Below are 21,549 nucleotides of genomic sequence, written 5' to 3'. Positions count from 1 at the left end.
ATAGAAGTGAAGGAGGGACACAGCCTGAATTTCTAGAGATACAAGACTGGTACAATGTTTAACACCTATGAGTCCAACAAAGGTGCTGATCCGACATAAACCCAAAAGAAAACAGCACAAACACAATATATTTAATGTTTGAGCTCATCAGCTTCATTGATTTTCATAAATTTCTGCTTATTCTGCTGATGCTGATGCAGCAACACGTTTCAAACAAGTCGGGACAGGAGCAACTAAAGACTGGGAAAGATGTGGAACGCTCCAAAAACACCTGTTTGGATCATTCCACAGGTAAACAGGCTGATTGGTAACAGGTGATAGGATCATGATTGAAAGGCTCAGTGGGTCACAGCGAGGATGGAGCGAGGTTCAACACTTTGTGAACACATGATTGGATAAAGGATGTTACTATATGAGCTCAGGAACACTTCAGATGTTTGAGCTTGTGGTTGTGGGTAAAGTTATGTTTTAAAGTTGTACTTCAGTCCCTCTAAAGTGCATCTTTATGTAAAAAGAAGCTAAACAAAGCTGCTTTTACTCCATGTCCGTATACACACACGCTGATGTACATCCAGTGGAGGGCAGCTTTTTAAGATTAGACGTGTTAAATTAAAGCCCTGACCGTGCAGAGTTCAGCAGCTGGTGCACAAAAAGCTTCATGACGCTCGTGGGCTGCTGCTTTAACCCGCGGGCTGCTGTGCTCGTTAAGAAATCCATAAACCAGCTGTCTCACTCTTGTTCTTCCTGTGCCACAATAAATTAAATTTGGAAAACACGAAGAGATTTAGAGAAACGGAACAATCCCGGTGAAACATATTGAGCAGATTAGTGTGATTGTGTCGTCTGTAACAGAGCTGCCAAACATTTCCAGAGCCGATATAAAGGGGCTTTAAGTTACTGTGGATGTGGATGCATTGAAGTGGAGTGAATCTGGTTTGAACTTCTTCTCATTCGCCTTATCTGCTGAGTATTCTGTGCAGGCTCCTTCAGATGGTTAGGTTAATTGCTGGTTAATTGTGTATACGTTTCCAGTGACGTATAATCTGCTTGATGGTGCATGCAGATGCAGTAAACACAGAATTAGCAGGACTGGCTTAATTACTCGTGTAGGTGTCCAATCATCACCATCTACTTTCATCCGCAGATGCAGAGCCCATCTGCCCTCACCGAGGACGGTCACATGTCAGAGAGCAGCGGCTAGCTAACACGCTAAAGATGAAGATCTGATCCCAGTGGACATCAGGTCTACAGTGACACAAACAGGAGGCTCAGACAGTCTGCTTTAGCGTCCCATGATGGTCTAAATGTTGTTCCAGAGCCACTTGGCCTCTGGCAAGATGACATTTTAGGTTAGATTAATCTCTTGGGTTCGTAATATCTCATCATTTGTAGTTTTGGATACATCTAATATTTGTTGCAAATGTATTTTTACATTAACAATAATAGTGCAAGCAGCTACAGTAGCTGACTTTTTATTTGAGAAACTGTATAGATCTTTGTGTTTGTTGTCATACCATGTCTGCTATTATTATTATTTACATTAGAGGTAGTGAAAGCAGCATTTCTTCTCCTCATTTTAGGGCATGGAAATGACCTGATTTAGATTCTATAATGGCAAAAGCAAAAAACAAACTATGAAATTGTAAAAACCAGCTGCTGACAGGAACCGTCACTCAAACCCTGTTGTAGTCTGAAGGTTTGGTACTGAGCTCATCTGCAGGCCGCTGGCTGCAGAGTCACATGAGCTGGACACTCTAGCCAAGATTGACCCACAGAGATGAGTTGACATAAAGAGGATTACTCTATAGACAGCGGGCAATATGTTCAAATTGAACTGAAAATGTTGGAGGAGGGGGGATGCGAGTATGTTCGTTTGTCCATGAAGCACAACCACTTCTTTTCACGTCTTGCATGTTTAATGACAGGTGGACACTGCAGTGCTTCACATCTTTAAATGTCTAAATCAGACAAACAGCATCTTCATTGTGCTGCTGGCCAAAGTGGCTGCAGGGACATCGATTCACCACCAGGTGGCAGTATCGAGCCAGAAAAGCTGAGCAGGGCAGCGGGTTCACATGATGCTGGATTTACAGCAGGCAGGAAAGATCAGGTTTGTCTTTAACCCTTTGTGGTGCCTCGTGTGGGAAAATCAGCTTGTATCACTGAATACAGACACAGAATGATCGTATCTGAAGCACAACAGCGAAATGAGAGAGAAATCAGATCTCTTTCGCCCGTTTATGTTTAAAAATGCTCAACTGAAAGACAACAGATGATGTTAGAGCTGCTTTTTTTCCCTCCCCAGTTGGATTCCAGCAGGTTTCACTGTGGAAGACTGGTGTTAAAAATCAATGTTGTGGAAATAAAATAAAATGAAATAAATATCGCAGCACCAGGCAGTGAGACAGAAAGCATGATGTAGTGATGCAATCAGTGTGACAGTGTGACTTCAAGCTAAATCAGTTCAAGTTATTCCTGAGTGCTGCTCGTAAATTGCGTAGCAGTGAATGTAAAAGTCCCCTAGATGCTTTCACCCTGAAGCTACTCTGCATTAGCGCTGCTTCTCTTTCCTGAATGCAACGCTATAGAGCCGAGAACAGTGGGTCTATTTTCAGTCATATCTCTACACCGGCTCAGACAGTTCTCATTCAATTTCCATTTCTAATGCCTGGAAAAAAAACGACAAGATTTTTCCAAACGTTTCCTCTTTGGAATACAAGTGTTAGTTGAGCAATCATCCAGTACCAGTCTGAACTCTGTTGTGGCAGCATTTGTAAGACGCTTTTTTGGAGCTCTGGGCTCTGAGCCACAGATTATAAATAACTGCCGAGCTGGTGACCAATACCGGCTGAAACAGTAGTGGAAAGATTTCAGATACTTGAGCGAATGAAACATGTTTGCAGCACGTAATTTGACTTGTAAGTTATTTTTTACCAGAAAAAGACAAGAGGAAGCGATGTTGGCTTTGAAACAAATACATCCAAAATCCCTCTCGTTAATGACAGATTCAGAAAGAGTGATGTAATTTAATTTGGAAGATGTAGCATCAAACCGCGGAAGCACGAGAAGGCGTCCGGGACTTTGTGCAGGCGGTTTTGTAAACCTGGAAACGTCAGTCAGAGCAGCACGACTGACACTGATTTCCTACTCGAGCGCTGCTGTGAGCTGTCAGTCATTTTATTATGCACGTAAACCACAATACCAAAGTCAAACCTGCTCAGGCTCAGGCTCAGCTGACTGACGCTCTGCAGCAGGCAAGGGTTGAAACATTTGAGGGGAAGTAGATGGTCGAAATGCCCCCCGTTACCCCTGAAATCCAGCTGAAAACACTCGACTGCACAGTGAGCGTGCAGTGTTGGTGCAAGAGGAACTGGTGGATGGTTGGTTTCGAGTTCAAACTCATGTCAAACCGAGATCATATCTCATGATTGTGTTTATATTCAGTCCTAAAAAGGGAGGGGGGGTATAAGTTTGACTCCTCTGGGATTTTAATCACCTTCACTTTCACACAATTTGTATGTTTATTTTTTGAGAAACTACACAAAAACATCTGCACATTTCGTACTTCTGTCTGCCCCCAGCTTGGAGCTGGGATTTACAGAAACTCCAGTGTGACATGAACGCATCATCCTGCTCTGCAGTTATTATCCTTTATTTTTTTACTTTGGTGAAAGTCAGGCTGGAGAAGTTGACTTTTTTGTGCATTTGGTTATTTTGGGCGCCTCACAAATACAGTAGCTTGGTGATTGGCCGGTCTTGGCGACCTGTCGCCATGCAGAGTTTAACACTGCGGCAGAAGAGTCTCGAAAGAAGCTTCAGTTTCCAGACGTCAAACAAATGAGCTAAATGAAAGAATAAACTGCTCCAAACATGGACATGATGTTGCTCTTGCTGGTCAGTTACTGCGCTAGCGGCTAGCTGCTGGTGAGCCTGGTGGAGCAGATATTTCCCTCAGGAGTTGGTAGAGACCAAAAACAGAGTGAAAAGGAGAGCTGTTACACTAAGATGATATACTGGCAGCTTGTTTCTGCTGCCCCCAAGTGGAAAGAAATATCTGAAATGCAGCTTTAAGGCCTCTGCCAAGCAACATTTGCTCATTTCCAACATTGCCGCTGTGAGGATTTGCTGTTTTTCTCTCTTTATATAATCATAAATTCGGCATCTTTGGCTTTTGGACTGATGGTCGGATGATTTGCGGCTGCATTTTATGCATCAAATAATCAAACAAGTCCAAAAAAAGTTTCTGACAGGATACAAAATGGCATGCTACATACGAACTGTGCACATGTTTATCCATAAAATCACCATGAATCTCCCATAATGCAATGTTCCATATATCCCCTCTTTATCCATCCATACGTCCTCTGGTCCATCTGTTCGCCCGTGAAGCAGCGACTCCATCAGATGAAGTGCCGCAGGTTTGATCTGACTCTCTGGCAGCTGGACGGGGGCTGATCCTGGATAAGTCTGCCCAAAGCCCCGTCCTAATAACAGCCATTTTGGGCAAAAAGTTGAAACTGATCCAAGACCACGGGTCCCGCTGCTGCCGGATAAACGGCCGCCGAGCGCGGCTTCGCCTGGCTTCATTTCCTGTCTGTGAGCGGGAGCCATTTGGACGAAGCAGCCGCTGACTCTGGGATCCTCTCGCCGCTTTCATTAATTTAGTTGAGATTATGTGTTTTTCTCGTTCCGCCTGTCGCTCTGCCTGTCAATCTCTGCTTCTCCCTGTCTCTCTCTCCATCAGGCTGCAGGGAGCCTGTCGGCTCCACTGACAGCCTGCTTGTATATAATAATATTGTTGGATTAAGGCAACTAATTCTCAACATTTTGCCGGTGTGATATTTAAATCCAGTGTTTCTACCAGAGCTAAAGTTCCTCCATTAAAACTTTGTCGTCCTCCAGACTTTTCAAGGTCTCGTTTGGTGAAATTCAAGGACTGCAAAGTTTAGAATTAGAGCCTTCATTTCTTATTCATATTCTTGTCAAGTCAAGAAATGCTGGTTGAAATCCTTCATTTTTAAACGGCTGCTGTATCATCTAAAATCTCCATCACAGGATTCGCCTCAGGATGCGGAGAGCTGATCCTCGGATGGAGCGAACGGAGGCATACTGATGAAGTTTGGTGATGTTGTAACTTTAAAGCATCGAGAACTTTTCCCGTCCTCTTTGGGGAAACTTTTCACGCCTTTTCAAGGTCCAACAGTTTGATGGGAGAGGACGTGAAAACGAGGAGAGGAGTTCGGGTTCGGTTTCCGTCCTTCTGAATCAAACAGCTTCTCTCTTGAGCCGCCATTTTGCTCCAGTGTTCACAAAGCGTGCAGGGAGGAACGGGCTGCAGTGGGCAGAGACGCCCACGGAGGCAGAAAATAGACGGGTCGAGGTTTGAGAGTCAGGTGAGCAACTCTTCCTCTTGACTAATCGCTCGCCTGATCGAGCTGTGCTTTCACTCGATCCGCCGACGCATGAAACCAACAGCTGAACGCAACAAACGCACTGCGGCTTCCCGGGGGTCGCAGAAAGGCATTGTGGGAAATGTAGGAACCCGGAAACTGAAGTGGAAGCAGGCGAAGCAGGTGAAACGGAACCAATTATAGCAGAAGAGCCTCCTGATGTACACTGCACTTCAAACTCATCATCACCTTCATCGTCATCATCAGCTGCTCTTCAGCACGACTGAGCTTTTCCTTTAAAATCCATTTAAACCTTTTCCTGTTTCAGTGGTTCTTATTTAATAAAAGGAAACAATGCAATTAGTGGGACAATGGTAATTATGCTAATTATACAAGGACGGCGGTAACACTTCTATTATAATTACTGTAATTGAGAAAATTTTTGTGTACTTGTACTTTTTGGGGGGTTTTAAAGTCTGTTTTTTTTCAGCCACAGTGAGTTTTCATCAATGTTAAGTTCTTCACTACATTTAAGCTGCAATGTCTGACTCGTTATCTTTAAATCTGAAAGTCTACTGAACTCCTTCAGGACTGAATTTTTGTTTGATGCTTTATTGTGACGGTTCAGTTCAGTTCCTGTTATGACAACGACGACTTATTAAATCTCAACAAAAGGAAAATGCCTTCCCACCCAAAAAACACCTGGTAGTGTTAACGTTAGGACTGCTGGAACATTGTGCTCTTATGGTACTTTTAATAGCAAGAGCAGTAACAGTACTGCAGTAGTGGTAGTACCAGTAGTACCAACAGACAGCAGTCACTCATAAGTTTACTGGCAGTTCTAGTTGTGATAGTAGCATTGACAGAAACAACAGTAGTATTAGTGAGTAGTAGTATTAGCACTAGTAGTTGTGCTTGGCATAGTGTAGTAGTATTTATAGTAATAACAGTACCAGAACTACTGCTGTCAGTACTTTTATTACTGCTAGTCACAGTAGCACTAACAGCACTAACAGTCGGACTGGTAGTAGTATATCAGTACACTCACCAGTAGTAGTAGTAGGAGCGGTGGCCTAGGCAGTACTATGACCAGCAGGAGTTGCAGTACTAGCAAGAGTCATAACAGTAACAGTAGTACTAATGGTATTAGACAGCGTCTCAGTAGCAGTCCTTTTTAGTAATTACTGTAACATTAAAAACAGTACTAATAACAGCAGCAGTATAATTAGCAGTACCACTAGATCAATTAGTAGTAGTAACAGTAGTCTTGGCAGTAGTCCCAACAGCAGCAGCACGAGCACTGGGAGCAGGAGTCACAGCATTTAAAGCAGTAGTAGTAGTACCTGTGGTAGACCTGTCAGCAGTGCAATACTTTCAGCAGTAGCAGAAGTTGTATTAACAGCAGTACAAGCAGTTTTATAAGAGTATCGACACTACAAACAGATTTAGTAGTAATAAACTGTCACAATAAGAATAAAAAGAGAAAATACAAAATAAGTACTGCAAAATAAAAAAAAATGCTGATAATAAACAGACAGTAAAATATCTGTAAATATCTGTTTTCAAATGAAAAGAGCAGTTTCACAGTCTCAGAGGATGCAGCGTGTGCAGCGTTCACTGGTCAGGATCAGTTCCAGTAGTCAGTATTATGTAATAGCAGCGGTAGTAGTCACAGTATTAGTACTCCCATCAGCAGTAGTAATCAGATAAAGAGTCAGAGCAGCGTTTCATTTCCTGTACAGTTTGTTTCCGTCCTCTGAGTGGACAACATGGAGATGAACTGTGAGCTCTGCCAGCAGCTGTTTGTGCCAGACACAAAAAAACATCGAGTGGAAATACAATACAGACGTGGAATGCGATGTAGGAAGTGTGTTACATAAAGACGGCTCCCCTCCCTGTAACGTAAACACCACCGTGACTGTCTGCTGCCATGTTTGGCTTCTTCCTCTCTATCTCAAACACATGTGATCCTTCCTCCACAGCAGCAGCATAATGGCCAACTGTGAGCCTTTCCTTCAATTATATGAGCAGACGACAATATGGAGGAACAGCTGGTCACTACATGTATCATACTCACTCCCTCAGGGCTGTGCCCAGCACTGCTTTTCATTATCAATTGATCTGTCTGTGTCATTGATTAATCCATTGGTCTGTGTGGTGTCACAAAGCCCAACATGGCATTTTCAGATATTAAATAATTATTAGGGCTAAAATATTAAATTTCGTGAATATATATCGATATAAAACAAAGAAACATATCAACAAGATTAAAACAAAATAGTTGATTTGTTTTAGCAGGCATGCAAGAAGACACACACACACACACACACTTGCAACTGGACACACTGCTTTCTCCAATAGGTTTAATCCTTCATATAATTTTCATAAGAAATCAGGTTGTTTCAGCTTCAGTTTGAGCACTTTGACTTTTAAAATCTTTTAAAATATGTACTAGATCGCAATACATAACACGTTGATAATAGCAGTACTAGCGGCACTATTAGCGAGTGGTAGTATTAGCACTAGCAGCCTTGGCAGCCGTAGTAACATTAGCAGTAGCAGTGCTAACAGTACAGTGTGAGTCATACCAGTAACAGCAGTACAGAAGTACGAGTGGTGCTTGCAGTAATAGTAGTACTTTTTACAGTATTTAGAGTCTTCACTGTAGTACTATCAGCAGTAGTAGAGGTAGCACTGCATTTACAATAATAAAAATACTACAACTACTGTTTATACTTCCACTGCTGCTGTTAGTACTGACTGTTGGTAGCAGTAGCTCTAACAGCAATAAAAATACTTCAGGTAATAGCAGTAGTATTATTTTCAAAATAAAGCAGTAGTATTTTGATGAGTGGTAAGTACAACGGCATAAATTTAATTAGTGTTGAACATAAATATCCAAAAAGTATTTTCGCCCCGAGCGGTTTTGATTCTGGTCACGTGATCCTTTCAGATTATTTTTATCTCACTTCGCAGCATCTGTAACATCTGGTTTCAGTCTCGCTGTGAGACACACATGCACGTCCATGTACACACTGCACACCCAGGCAGGCTTGGACTCGCCTCTGCACACACACACACACACACACACACACACAGTCAGGCACGTGCACCTTCACATGAGTGTGCAAGAACACCAGTGAAAACACACACACACACACACACACACACACACCAGAAACAATTCAGTCCAGGTGACACACCCCAGGAGTCTTGTTCCTAATGTCAACACAGTGGTGGGGAGTTATGTCACCGCAGTGTGGAGATAGCAGCGACCTCCTCCCTCTTTCTGAATCACTGCTCACGTTCTGCCAGTGGTCAGCTCGGATTATGAGACCTGGTCACATGACAGGACCAGACATGTCAGAAGAGGCCCCCCCGCAGTGTGAGACTTCACAGGATTTCTGCATCTCAACTTTACTATTTACTTCAGTATTTTGTTCATTCTTGAGATGAAGACAAGCAGCCTTACTGCAGCCTATGTATGCACTGCATGTGCAGCTGTGTTACGTTACAAAAAAAGGCTAAATATCTCAGCAGCACATCCGACTTCCAGCAAAAAAACAAGAAGAAATCCAGACAGAAGGTCTGGCTCGGGGACGCCTTTGGCCTGCTGTCAGTGAGCCTGTCATCGCTAGAAAAACAACAGCATTGAACGATTGTTCAGATGCCTAAAACGCCATAACGTTCACTTTCATGTATGACAAGCGACGTGGCGGGCCCGCAAACCCTCTAAGGGAGGAAGCCAAAGCGACTGACTTTGACATGAGACCACTGTTCAAACCCCGTCTCCTGCCAGACATCGGTATCTCTCCAACCTTAACCAGCCAGTCTCAGCTGACCAACCCAAACCAGGTGTTCAGACTGAAAATGGTACTACGAGGAGACTCCTGGTGGGCTGTTGTACCGGTCCAGGAAGTCCAGTTTGACTCAGATCCCTGAGTTTGAAGGGTTTTTAGATGCCAAAGCACGAGATTAGAAGACAAGTTTTTACAACTCTGTCCACATTACAAAGTGCTCTACCAGAAACGTGTGCATGTATGTGTTTGATTGGCCAACACAGACACACGACACGCGAGTCAGTGGTCACACTGACATTTTTCAACACAATCGCAGGTGGTAATAAACGGCTGTAGCACACACCTGATGCGTGATACGGACAGAGAACAGGAATCAGCAAAGGTTGTGACAATGCGGTTAGTGAATGTGATAAAAATAGCTTTTCCTTTGAAGAGGTGAAGCACGCCGCTGCAGGGAAAAGGACAGTGGCATTCCTACGAGTCGATGCGCCGCCGGTCTATCCTGCTTTTAACTGCAGATCAAAACAATAAAGGTCATGTGACTCAGCCTTTAAAAGGTCACGTGCATTTTGGAAGGTCCAGGCAAATGATGTAGCACTGATGACATAGCATCCGATCAAAATACACGTGAGGGAGGCCGCTGAGCTTTTTTAATTTGTGCGAGGAGGAGGAGGGCCCACAAAAATACTAGAATGAATAGCTGTGGATTTGGGGAGGGGCCCAATGAGAACTGTGAGGTCCAGAACTTTGCGCTACGACCCTGCACACATAGTTTGTTATGTTTGCAGCTCAGAAGTAATCAAATATATTCATATTTAATTAAACAGCTAACAGCTAGCTGCTTTACTGTAATGCTCACATTAGCATGCTAACATGCTCACAATAATAATGCTAGCATGTTGGTATTTAGGTACAATCTTTATCATGCTAGCCGTATTAGTTTAGCATGTTAGCAGGTTAACAATCGCTAATTAGTGCTAAACAGAAAGCAGGCTACAGCTACCAAAGTCGTGAGGATTCTTCCTCTGGGAACCTTGAATGCGCATGAAAAACACATGAGAGGCAATGCTGAACTACTTATTTTGAGCTTTAGTTTGTGGGACTTGTTGAATCAGGATCTGAATGATTTCTGGTTAGTCTTTATGCATTCTGTGGCAGAGGGGGGGCTGGTAAATGTGTACATTTCTACAGTTAATAGACAGTAATTAGAAGTATAATGTCTGTTCTCTATAGATTCTGCGTCACGCTTTAAGATTCAATTAAAACTCTCTCTCCTCGTCCGAACTCACTGTCATCCCAAAGCTTTTCCTCTCTTGCTTCGTCCTCGGTGTTTATTCTCTCTGTAATCTCTCCTGCTTCCCCTCTCTCTCTTTATCTCCCTCCGCTCTCCTCCTGCCTCGCTCTCTCCTTCCTCCTCCAGCCCCTCCCTTCCCTCTCTCTCTCTCTCTCTCTTGCAGGCTGGCTCTCTCGCTCCGATGCTTTCTGCAGCGGCACGTGACGTGGCGGCCGCACATGGCCCGAGCGTGTGAGCGACGGCGAGGGAGAGAGACATTTCAAAACATGCAAAGAACACTCTTGACTCGCTCTCCCCCTCCAGCGCCGTTCTCCTCCTCCCTCCCCCACCCCCCCACCCCCCTCTCTGTGCAGTGTTACAGAGTGCAGAGTCAGTGTCTCGTTTAACTCTTCCCTCGCCGGGATTAATCACAGCCCTGAATGTTAAATCAGCCGCTGCCTCGGCCCGGCATTATCCTGCACACTCCTCTTTTAAAGAGACAGCAAGTCATTTCACTCGGTTTAATCGATGCACGGCCACACCAGACTAAAATGCACTGGAATTAAACTCTTACTGTATACCTCATCTCACTGGTTGACGATTCTTAAAGGGTTTATCTGGGATTCTTCCAGTCTAGACGCTGGTATTTTGGTTGTTTGAGGTGAAGCAGCTCTGTGGTTAAAGGAGAATCGAGCTCAGCTGGGGAAGTCATTTATGTTGTTCCTGAAGCAAAGGGCAGTCTAATCAGTGCTGGGGTTGTTTGTCTGCAGGAGAGAGTGGCCGCGCCGATACGGGCTGTGGTAGCTGGACTACGTACAAACAGGGGCTTTGGATGAATAAAGGACCCTCATGTGAGGAGGGCCTGCAAAGATACTAGAATGAATGCTTTGTTCTCACTGCTGAGCCGCAAACATATCAAACCATCTGGAGTTTCGGACCCTACACATGATCCACAACTCGGTGCAGGGAAAACAAACAAGTGCAAAAGATCAGATATATTTCTATTCATTATGAAAACAGCTAACAGCTAGCTGCTGTTCTGTAATGCTAACATTAGCATGCTAACATGCTCACAATGATAACACTAGCATGCAGATTTTTAGCAGGTATAAGTTTTATCATGTTCAGCTCATGAGCTTAACAAATGCTAATTAGTACAAAACAGAAAGTATGCTACTGCTACTAAGTGAGTACTACTTGTGAGGATTCATCCTCTGGGCACCTTGAATGTCTGTACAAAATGTCATTGCACTTCCACCAATAGCTGCTGAGATATTTCAGTCTGGACCAAAGTGGTGGACAGACCAGCAGGCCCACGTTGCCGTTAGCATGGCTAAAAATGAAGGCATTTAACGTTTGTAGGCGGTCAATGAGTAATCTTAATGTTCTGTTGTTCACGTGTCTGTTAAAGTTACCCTCTATGTCACCTTTTGCAGGTCACATTACATTTCACTTAGAAAAAAGGCAATAAAAAAACAAGGACATTGTCAGTATTGCAAAACTAAACACTTTGTAGCGTGACTCAAAACCTCTGAGCATAAAGTATTGTGTTTGAGTCCAGTGTTTTAGTCATTTAACTGGCTTAGTCTCAGTTTGTTGGTAGCTTGAACACAACAGATTCACCCCAGTCTGTTTCAGCCTAAATGCCCCTTCATAAACACATATATGGAAGTGATGCTGCTGCTAACGCCTTAGCATTTTTGATGTAAACATATCTGGAAACAATGACAGGCAAGCAAGTTCATTTTTGACACTGTGAAAAGAAACACCACCAACTCAACGACCAATTACTTGATTTTCCCCCGAGCCTTCGACTAGACCTAGACCCTGATACTCGCTTATTGTAGAAATCTGTGTCTGTGTATATGTCAGCTCATAAATAACAAGAAATGGCAGCACAGAAATGCCAAACTGCATTTGAGAGAGCACTGACAAGTCGATTTTTTAACTTTAAAATGTTTAAATCAGTATGTACTGTATCTAGGTCACAGTACTGCAAACACAAATATAAAGGATCAGTATTAAAATTGTTGTTTATGACATACATCATCAGATTTTATTGCTGCCCTAAAACATCTGTGTTAACTCAGTTGTCCCCCACAGATGGATGGATGTCATGCAAACTCAAGAGCTGCCGTGATTTCATCCACAACACGTTCAGGACTCCTCGTCCGTGCTGCCGTTAAACTACTGAGCTGCTGAGCTCAAACGAAGCCAGTAAGTGCTAGCGGTATGAGCTAGGCTAACCTAGCGGACACGCTGCTAGCGCTTGTTTCAGCTTCAGCATTTCAAACACGCAGCTTTGAGTTTCTGTTTCGTGCTATCAGAGACTGCACATGACAAAGACACTGCATGCGCCAGCTGCTCTTATACAGCATCGTTTTGTTTAATGCTTACATCTCAACACAATGTCAGACTTTTCCCTACAGACGCTTCGAGGCCACATTTGTGAAATAAAATTTAGCAAATTCTGACATAAAACGGTGAGTTCTGATAGTAGAAAGTGTGCTGTGAAGTACGCAAAACCATACGTGTCTCAAAAGGCTGTGACAAGTCCAAAGTAGTGGATAAACAACTAAAATACCTTTTTACTTAAATAGAGTATAATCTTACTTTGATTATGCCAAATTATCCAAATATAGATTATCACAAGAGTAGAGCCTTATTCTGGTTAATTTCTGGGCACTGACGTCCATGTAAATGTAGTTATTGTGGTTGATCACAGTTGCAGAGAAGTTGAGGACGAGGAGATATCCGACAGCTGAAAATCAGCACATTCCCGCCGAAGATCCAACTTTGGATCAAACTGAAAATGTTTAAAAAAACGAGGCCTGAGATCCAGCTTCGTCAATAAATAAGTAAAACCAAATCACATGCAAATGTCGGATAAAAACCCAGTTCCTCATTTAGCTGCTGTGTGTTAACTCTGGTTTGTTGCCTGTTGAGGTATCTAGAGATGTGTAGAAGTATGGACGCCATATTCCACTATTGGCTTGTTTGTTTTTCGTCTGTAGTTCCCACTGAAGCTTCACCACTTCTGCTTTCACTGTCAGCCTCTTCACGTGTCAAAAAACGGTACAAATTCCCATGAAGTTTGGTGGACTGATCAGATCTGGGTGGTTATTCAGATTCAGGATTTCTCTCCAGGTGACTTGTTTCATTTTTCTCCCGCGTCACGCTTTCTGTCGCGATGAGTCGACACAAAATTTCTTCATCGTCATCATCTCCTCGTGTTCTTCGGCTTATCCGGCGGTTGCCGTTGAGGGCTGCCTGTGCGAGAGCTGTGAAAAAAACCATGCAGCTGATGCTTCCTTCCAAACACGTTGCAGGTCAATGAGTGCATGCGTCCTCCAGCATGCGCGGGCTCGGGGGGGATCTGAGGTTTAAAGAGCTGTTTTTGATTAGGAAGGTTTCTGACTGAGCGAGCTGACCTGGAAGTGTCGAAGCTGCAGCCTGAGAACAGCTGATCTGAGCTACAAGTAGAGATGATTAATGCTTCCTCTTCTTAGAAAACAAATGACTGCTCTTTAGGAGGAAAAGAAAATGTTCTGGCAGGGAAGAAATAAACAAATGATCTGCCTCTTAATTTACAGTAAGGGCCATGGTGGTCTTCCTGTATCGTCTGAATTCTGCTGAACAGCTTTCCTCCTCTTCCAAAAATTACCTCAGTGGGCGTTTGCTTGGTTAAACAGCATCGTTAGTGAGTGTTGAGCAAAGTGACATTGAAGAGGACTGAATGAGGCTTCAGTCTGGCTAATTCTCTCTGTCGCAATATCAACATGAACCCTTCGTACACCAGATTGGACAAAACCTCCTGGGCTAAGGTTTCTGGAAATGTCGACTTTTATCCTACTTTTAAACTGATGTGAGAAACAGGGCGTGCAGGTAGAGAATCGTGTTTCATTTCAGGGTTAAAACCATGATTTTAAATACCTGTGCATGAGAAGAACTCATTAACGAGCAATAATTTATCCGCCTTATTTTGGATTTTTCTGTTTTTAAAACACCATTTGCACCACGAACTATTTCACTCGCACATTACATTACATAAAGAGACATAATCAAAGGCTATTTGAGCATTTTCTGTCTATTTTTTGTGATGTGTGGCAAGAGCTGAACTGGCTGTAGTCGTGTTTTCCGCTGCAGGAAAATGCCAAATTTAGGAAGTGTGGGAATAAAATCCAGGTGGAGGTCGGTTTAAACAATTCTGGACTGTTTTACAGTATAAAATCCAAGTGTTCTTCATATAAAATGAGGTGTAGCTGAAAATGTAATTATTTATTCATCATGTTTGGGGGTTTCAAGAGACAGTGAAGGACATCAAAGCACAGCTTGGTCCTGCTCCTCCTCAGAGGCTCAAATCCTGCAGCTCAGCTTTCCAGGTTTAATCTGGTTTTGTGAGAAAACCAGTGAATTTAATATTTGTGTCCGGTTCCTACAGTTCTGTGACCACAGCCGGTTTTATCTGTGCAGCGTTCATCCACTAGTCTCCGTTTTAATCCACTCTCAGCTAAATCCTCGCAGATGTCAAGATTTATGATTTATTGCATTTTAAGGAACAAAGGTAAAAAAAAAAATGTTATCAAAGAGACTTATAAAACAGCTGTATCCATATTTCTGTGCCCCCCCTCTGAGCTGTTCCTCCGTTTTCAATTAAAATCAAATGTGCATGTGGATCAGTTTATTATAACCGGTCTATTTTCCATCTCTTTCTCTGGTCGATTCTCTCCGTCTCTGCAGCTCTGTAGTAACACTTCAGCTTCACAACGACCTGAGGGATTTCTGGCTGGATGCATCACGCTCAACCCAGTCACGTGTTTATAATTCAGAATAAAGAGAGCGCGCACACACACACACACACACATGAGAGCATGTTCACATTGGAGCCCAAACAGTTGCATGCAAATGCTGAAATAAAGAGGACACTCTCATATGCACGCTGGAAGTTCAGCGTACTGCACAGACGCACAAAAGCATGAGCACGTGAAGGCTTGCACACAAACGCGCGCTGATGGTGTGTACGCGCAGACGCTCGCAGAGGCACTCAGGCAGATATGAACACACACCCCGAGCCTCGCAGCGGTATCCAGTGGTATTCGCTCCTGTGTAGCAGCTCTGTGCTGCTCTCTCTCTCTTGCATCTCTCTGCGTCTCATTTTTTCTGCTTTTGTTTTTCTTCAAGCTACTCTGCAGCTCCTTTTCACTGTGAAACATCTCCTCTCTCATTGTTTATGACTCAGAATAAAAAGAAAAACACAGTGTTCCAGTCACATTTCTCAGATCCTGCTGGGCTCTTCATCTCTTACTCTCTCTTTCTGATTTATTCTCTCTCGTAGCTGCGTACAAACGCTTCATGCTACATCCTGTATTAAAGATAAGCGAATTCTGTGAAAACTGTGAGTCGTGAAAAGCACGGCCATGATTACGACACACACAAAACCATGAAGTGCACAGCTGATTATGACTTCATGATGAAAACAGTCCCTTGATTCCTGCCGTCCAGGCAACATGTCAACACAGCAAGAGGAGCCAGTAAACTGTGGGATGAGCCCACAGAGAATAACCGCCCATCTCTGCTGCTCTTCTAGCATCTTTCAGCTCATTGTTTTGGTTCATCTGCGGTGCTTTAAGCACCAACAAGAATTGGTTTTCAGTGAAAAAGCTCTTAAAAGCCACAGTTCAACCGCAAATGGCACACAGGCAAGGTTAGCGGTTAGCTGGTACACAGATATTTCCCTCAGGTGTTAGCCAAGACCAAAATGGACAGATGTTCCCTCAGGTGGGCAGAAAATATGACTCCAAATTAATTCTAGTGTTGCTCCGTCTCTGCTGCATGATAAACAATTATAAGGTAATAATATGTCAGTGTTGTGTTGAGACGACCTGTTCTCACTCCCACCTTGGCATCACTTTTTAAGACACTGGTACGTCTTTAGCAACATCTTTGAACGTGCAGGGCAGTCCCATGGTTTGAGTGGTTGTATGTGACGAAATGAGTGAGAATTTGTTGGTTTAGAGCTCGCTGGTCTGCCCCGACATGGCCAAAAACAATCTATTAATGCACGTGTGACTAGAATCCATTTCATTTCATGCACAGGAAGGACTTTTGTTTCTTCAGTTTACCCTTAATCAAGTGCTTCCCCCCCGCCTTGGTGCCACTTTAGCATTCCCAACCTGGAGCTTCAGAGGAGGCACCGCCTTGAAGGCTAAAATCAGGGAACAAAAATCTCTGGTGCAGAGTGAATGCAACAGATCACAACAGAGATTGTGATTCGTCTGTTCAAATCCACCTGCTCAGAGGTGTGGCTATGACTTATCAATGCATTCGAGCAGCATCACAGCTCTGCTTCTCATTAATGTGTAAAATCTGACCGAGCGATCTGAACACACACACTGTCGTTTAGTTCAAACCAACGATGCTTCAATGAAGACGTTACATTTAATTGATTAACACAATAATAGCTGTTAGAAAAAGCCGCGTCTCCTTCTCTGCGTCCAAACATCGGCAGTGCTTCACACACTCCATCACTCACTGTCTCAGCCTTCCTTTAAATGTCTACAACCGCTGAACATTTACAAAGGCATTTGGCAATCTGTCATCAATAAATCATCGTGAAATTAGCTGTGATGATTCATTCGACTCGCTCGCAGGATAAAAAACACGACCGTCAGCATTATAAAGAACGAGCTTCGTGGCTTCAATTAGAATTGGAAGTTGACAGACTTGTGAAATCTCCAAGAGAAAAGGGAAAATGAAAGAACGACAGACAGAAAAGCTCCTGTGATGTTCTGGCAGTTCTGGTTCACATCAAAAGCAGCAGAGAGGAAACAATGAATTATGAATATATAACGGATGAAAAGTGGCGGTGGGAGAGCGCCGAGGAGGGCCGGAGAACCGGGTGTCAGCCATTTATCAGAGATATAATTAGAGAAGACCCTACTCTGGTTATTGTTGAAGGAGTCCAGTGGTTGAATCGGGTTCGTTAATGTAATGTATCATGAGCCTGTGTCCTCATTAGTGCCAGATCACATTAAGGTCTCTGCATGTACGGCTTCATCTGTGTCTGACTGCATTAGCTGCCGTGGCGGTGTTGCCTTCTCACGTGCAGATGTCAGCTTTAATCCAGCTGTCGTCTTCTCAGGCGCCACATTAAGAAAATCTTTCTCATTTCTAATGAGAAAGTTTGCTCATTTTTATTGATTTTTAAGATTTTAAGATATTAAAGACATCAAAACCTTCCTTCTTACAACCTCCTTCTGCTTTGGTGTGACTGATAAAGTAAATTATTGATGCATAATGTATTAACTTCAATTAAATGTCTATCTAAATGGGTCAAAATGGAATAAAACCACCTGAACGCACCCATACATTCTCCAGATTCCCTCTCGGCTTACTGTTGATGTTCAGTCACTCACCGTGTAGACACTCAGGCCCTCCCATCATGCCTTGCTGCTGCTGCTGCTGCTGCTGAGGCGGAGGTAGCGGCGGCGGTTGTGGCTGGACGGTCTCCAGTCCCAGCAGCGAGGAAGAGGAGGATGAAGAGGACATGGAGGAGGACGAGGAGGAGCAGGGTGGAGGGGAGGTTGGAGGGCACTGGGAGCTCTGGTTGGGCACCGCTGACTGGGAGCTCTGGGAAGAGAGAGGGGACAGCGTTAAATCCCTGCTCGTTGAGCCCCGTGTACTCGTCCAGGTCGTCCACTATGCCGATGCTAACTAGCATAAACACAACATAATCCATAGTTAACTTAGATAGCAGGCTAACCCGCTAGGACACAAGCTTGCTAGCTAGCGAGCAAGCTAGCAAGCTAACATGCATGAAGACTTTTCTTTGTCAGATGTGTGAGGTGTCTGTCAGCAGAGGCCACAGCAGGTCGGTCAGGTCAACAGGTGTGCAGCTACACCTTGCCAAATGAAGGGAGGCTTAAGCGAGGTTTGCACATGCTTTTGTTCCGTATCAGTCTTACCTGGGACGGGATCTGGGCTTGGGTGGAGCTGGGCCCGTTGCTGTGCATCCCCATCCCGTTCTCGGTCAGGAACTCCTCCAGGTCCATGTACTGCAGCTGGAACAAGCCTCCGTCACATGGCAGGGTCCTCTCCCACAGCAGCGGACCCAGGAAGGCTGACTGGGAGTTGTGCCGCAACCCGCCGGACCCAGGGGCCCCTCCCACCTCGCCGGGCCCTCCAGCATTGACGCCCAGCGAGTCTTCATCAGAGTCCAGGGGCTTGTCTTTGTCTGGAGAGAAGGACGGACGAGAAGTCTGTTAGACTACTTACGAGACTCTTTCTGACCACGGAGGGTAATTAAACTTCTTCCTCCCCCTTTCCCCGTGTTTGTGTTAAAGGGCAACAGGAAAGATAAGAGCCGATAAGGGCTGATACCCACTGACAGTCCAGCAGACTGACTCTGACTGCGCAGAGAGGCTGGTAATCGCATTCAATACGGTTTCATTTGTTTACTGTAATTAAACTGTCCTCAAGCTAATGTGGTAATGATTTATCGATGTTTGAATGAAACCCCACATAAAGCACTTGACAAGCTAATGCCCTTTGTCTTTTATTCCAACACACTTTGTATCCACGCTGGGAAAACTGTACAACATCAATTATTTGCTGCACTTGTGGAGTTTTCAGACAAACTGACGACCGGGAAATATTCCAGCTCGCACACACGTACTTAGATGAAGTGCGTAAAGATAAGTCTGGTAAGATGCTCTCAGGTTTGATCCCCTCAGAGTAAACACACACTGGTGGAGTCTGATGCACGTCAGAATACCTTTCTTTGCCTTTCGTTTTCTGTGTCAGTCCACAAACAGGTATTCTAGTTCCCTGCGCTACCTCTGTGGATCACCACATCCCAGCTACACACCTCGACCACCGCCTCCACCTGTATGATGCTCCCAGTGTGTGTTAAAGGCAAGGTTTCAATGAAGACATGAAAAGCAATAAAACACAGCCATGCTGATTCTAGTGCACTCATGCTAACGCTAAACTGAGATATTGCTGTTATTGTCATATCTGAGTCGGTTTGCTGATTTCGGTTGCGCTGCCGTGTTTTTATTTATCATCCTGAAACTGCTGCACGAGGCCATTTTGCAGTAAGAGAATAACGAGAATTTTGATATAAAAATCTGATATTTTGGACACATATTTAGCATCTGACAACAGTGGTAATGCATGAACAATAAACACAGGAAATAGGGTCAGAAAATTGGAAAACATTTTTTTGATCTCACTGTCTTTAAACGTATTGACTGAATAAGGAATGAACCAAAAAAAATGACCAATTTTGGATCTGGTGGATGGATTTCTCGGACCGCTCTGTTTGATCCAGATCTGTCTTCTTTTATTTGTCTGCTGACAAGAACGTCCGACGGACGAGACGTCTGCTGGAGCTCAAAGTGGCGTTTACAGTACATCATCACTTTGTCAGAAAACTCTTTTAAAAGACAGGCATCGACAAAAAGCCCCCGAGGAAGAATCGTTGTTTGATAAACAGCGGCGGGGGTTCGTGCTCCTGGCTAGCGCTCGCGTCCTTCGCTTTCTGCAAAGCACTTAGCTGCAATCATTAAAAGGCATCTATAAATAAAGTTGACTTGGCCGGCCCTGCACTCTGACCTCCCGGAGGGACGGGCCCGATGGAAAGATAGATATAGACATCAGACATCAATAATCCATCAGCGGAAAAAAGACATGAAAACCAGGCGGCAAATTTAACTGTACCGAATGGAAAGAAGAGGGATTGTTTAGTGCCCTGATCGCTTGATAATATTATTCTACAGAATTATGCCTGCAAAAGTGCATATTCAATAAATGGCACACTGAATAATAAAACCCAATAAAATAGTAATAAAAGAGCATATTTAACTGGGCTGGGACGACAGAGCGCGAGAGAGAGAACAAGCTGGAGGGACGGAGGCAGAGCATCAGCGAGGCCGGAAATTTAAATTTAAAGGGATTAAAGGACATAAAGACAAGAGAGATTACAGCAGAGGAGGGATGGAGAGGGGTGGAGGGAGGAGTCAGGGCCATCATATTCAAGCCCCTCATAATCTCTGCTGCCATCATCCTCCTCCAGTTTCCTTTAACTCGCTGTCTGCTCATCACCAAACTCAAGGACAGATAAAGAATCTCATCTCCCTGAAGATCTCCAAATCTCAGCTTCAACTAGAGCTGCTGTTGCGTTCACTGGCGGCTGTTTCGGCAGTCGAAAACCAGCCGAGCCAATCAGGAGGCTCGAAGGCCCGATTATCATTTTCCCGTCTCAGAGCCAGAAAGACGGCAACAGAGAAATGTCATCAAGGTCTTTGCAGGTGCACATAAACATTCAGATTTGACAACTATATCAACTGTGAAATCTGCATCATTCACTGAATCCTCTGTGACAGTACACTCAATATTTATATTTTAATATTGCCTGTAACACCCGAATAAAGTCTTATCTTATGTTATTTTTGGGTTGTGACCAGAATGAGACGTTCAAGGACGTCATCTTGGGTCAGTTTCCTGCATTTTCTCATGTGTGAATTCAGCATAAAAACACATGAATGGAAAAAAAAATCATCATTGTACATTAAAAAAAATAACTGGGCTATCAAGTTAAATGCACGAAATGTTAAACTGTTGTTGAAATTTTAAAATACACGATTGAAGGGGACAACACACCACTGGACAGGCACAATCCAAAGCATATCCACGTGTCTCCATCCAAACTCAAAAGAAAGCTGCATTAAACCAAAGCAGCTCATTCAGATTGTCCTCACAGCTTTCAGTGCTTTATAAGCGCTGCAGGAGGCCACGTCCTGATGCACGAACATAACTTAAAGCAGCCAGTCGGCAACACTGCTGCATGTAGCTTCACAGCTGTAACAGACTGTGTGGAGGGGACAAGGAAAACGTGCTTATAATACCTGAAGAAGTGCCTCCGTACCAAAACACAGATAGCCTGCTGCTAATGCTAGCCACAACAACCTGTGACTTCAGTTCCTCCTGCTGCAGGGACGTGACATGCACAAGTTATTATTTCAAATGCACAAATGACTCAATCTTGTGCACAAATGTAGAACAAAATATCTCCGGACACCTGCAG

At 43.9% G+C, this 21,549-nt stretch overlaps 1 protein-coding gene across 1 annotated transcript in view; it reads right to left on the bottom strand.

The window, feature by feature from the left end:
- dbpa (D site albumin promoter binding protein a) overlaps positions 1–21,549 on the bottom strand; it is a 29,639-nt gene that overhangs the window by 5,110 nt on the left and 2,980 nt on the right. Inside the window, exons 2-3 of the mRNA XM_041955067.1 lie at positions 18,428–18,696; positions 17,879–18,092 (exon numbers count right to left, since the gene is read on the bottom strand). Coding sequence (XP_041811001.1) covers positions 17,879–18,092; positions 18,428–18,696 — 483 coding nt within the window. The remainder of the gene's footprint in view (positions 1–17,878; positions 18,093–18,427; positions 18,697–21,549) is intronic.

The sequence above is a fragment of the Chelmon rostratus genome, chromosome 16 (genome assembly GCF_017976325.1).
Source record: "Chelmon rostratus isolate fCheRos1 chromosome 16, fCheRos1.pri, whole genome shotgun sequence".
In the NCBI taxonomy this organism is placed as follows: Eukaryota; Metazoa; Chordata; class Actinopteri; order Chaetodontiformes; family Chaetodontidae; genus Chelmon; species Chelmon rostratus.
The sequence above is the reverse complement of the archived record's forward strand: the minus strand, read 5'-3'. Positions and strand labels throughout refer to the sequence as shown.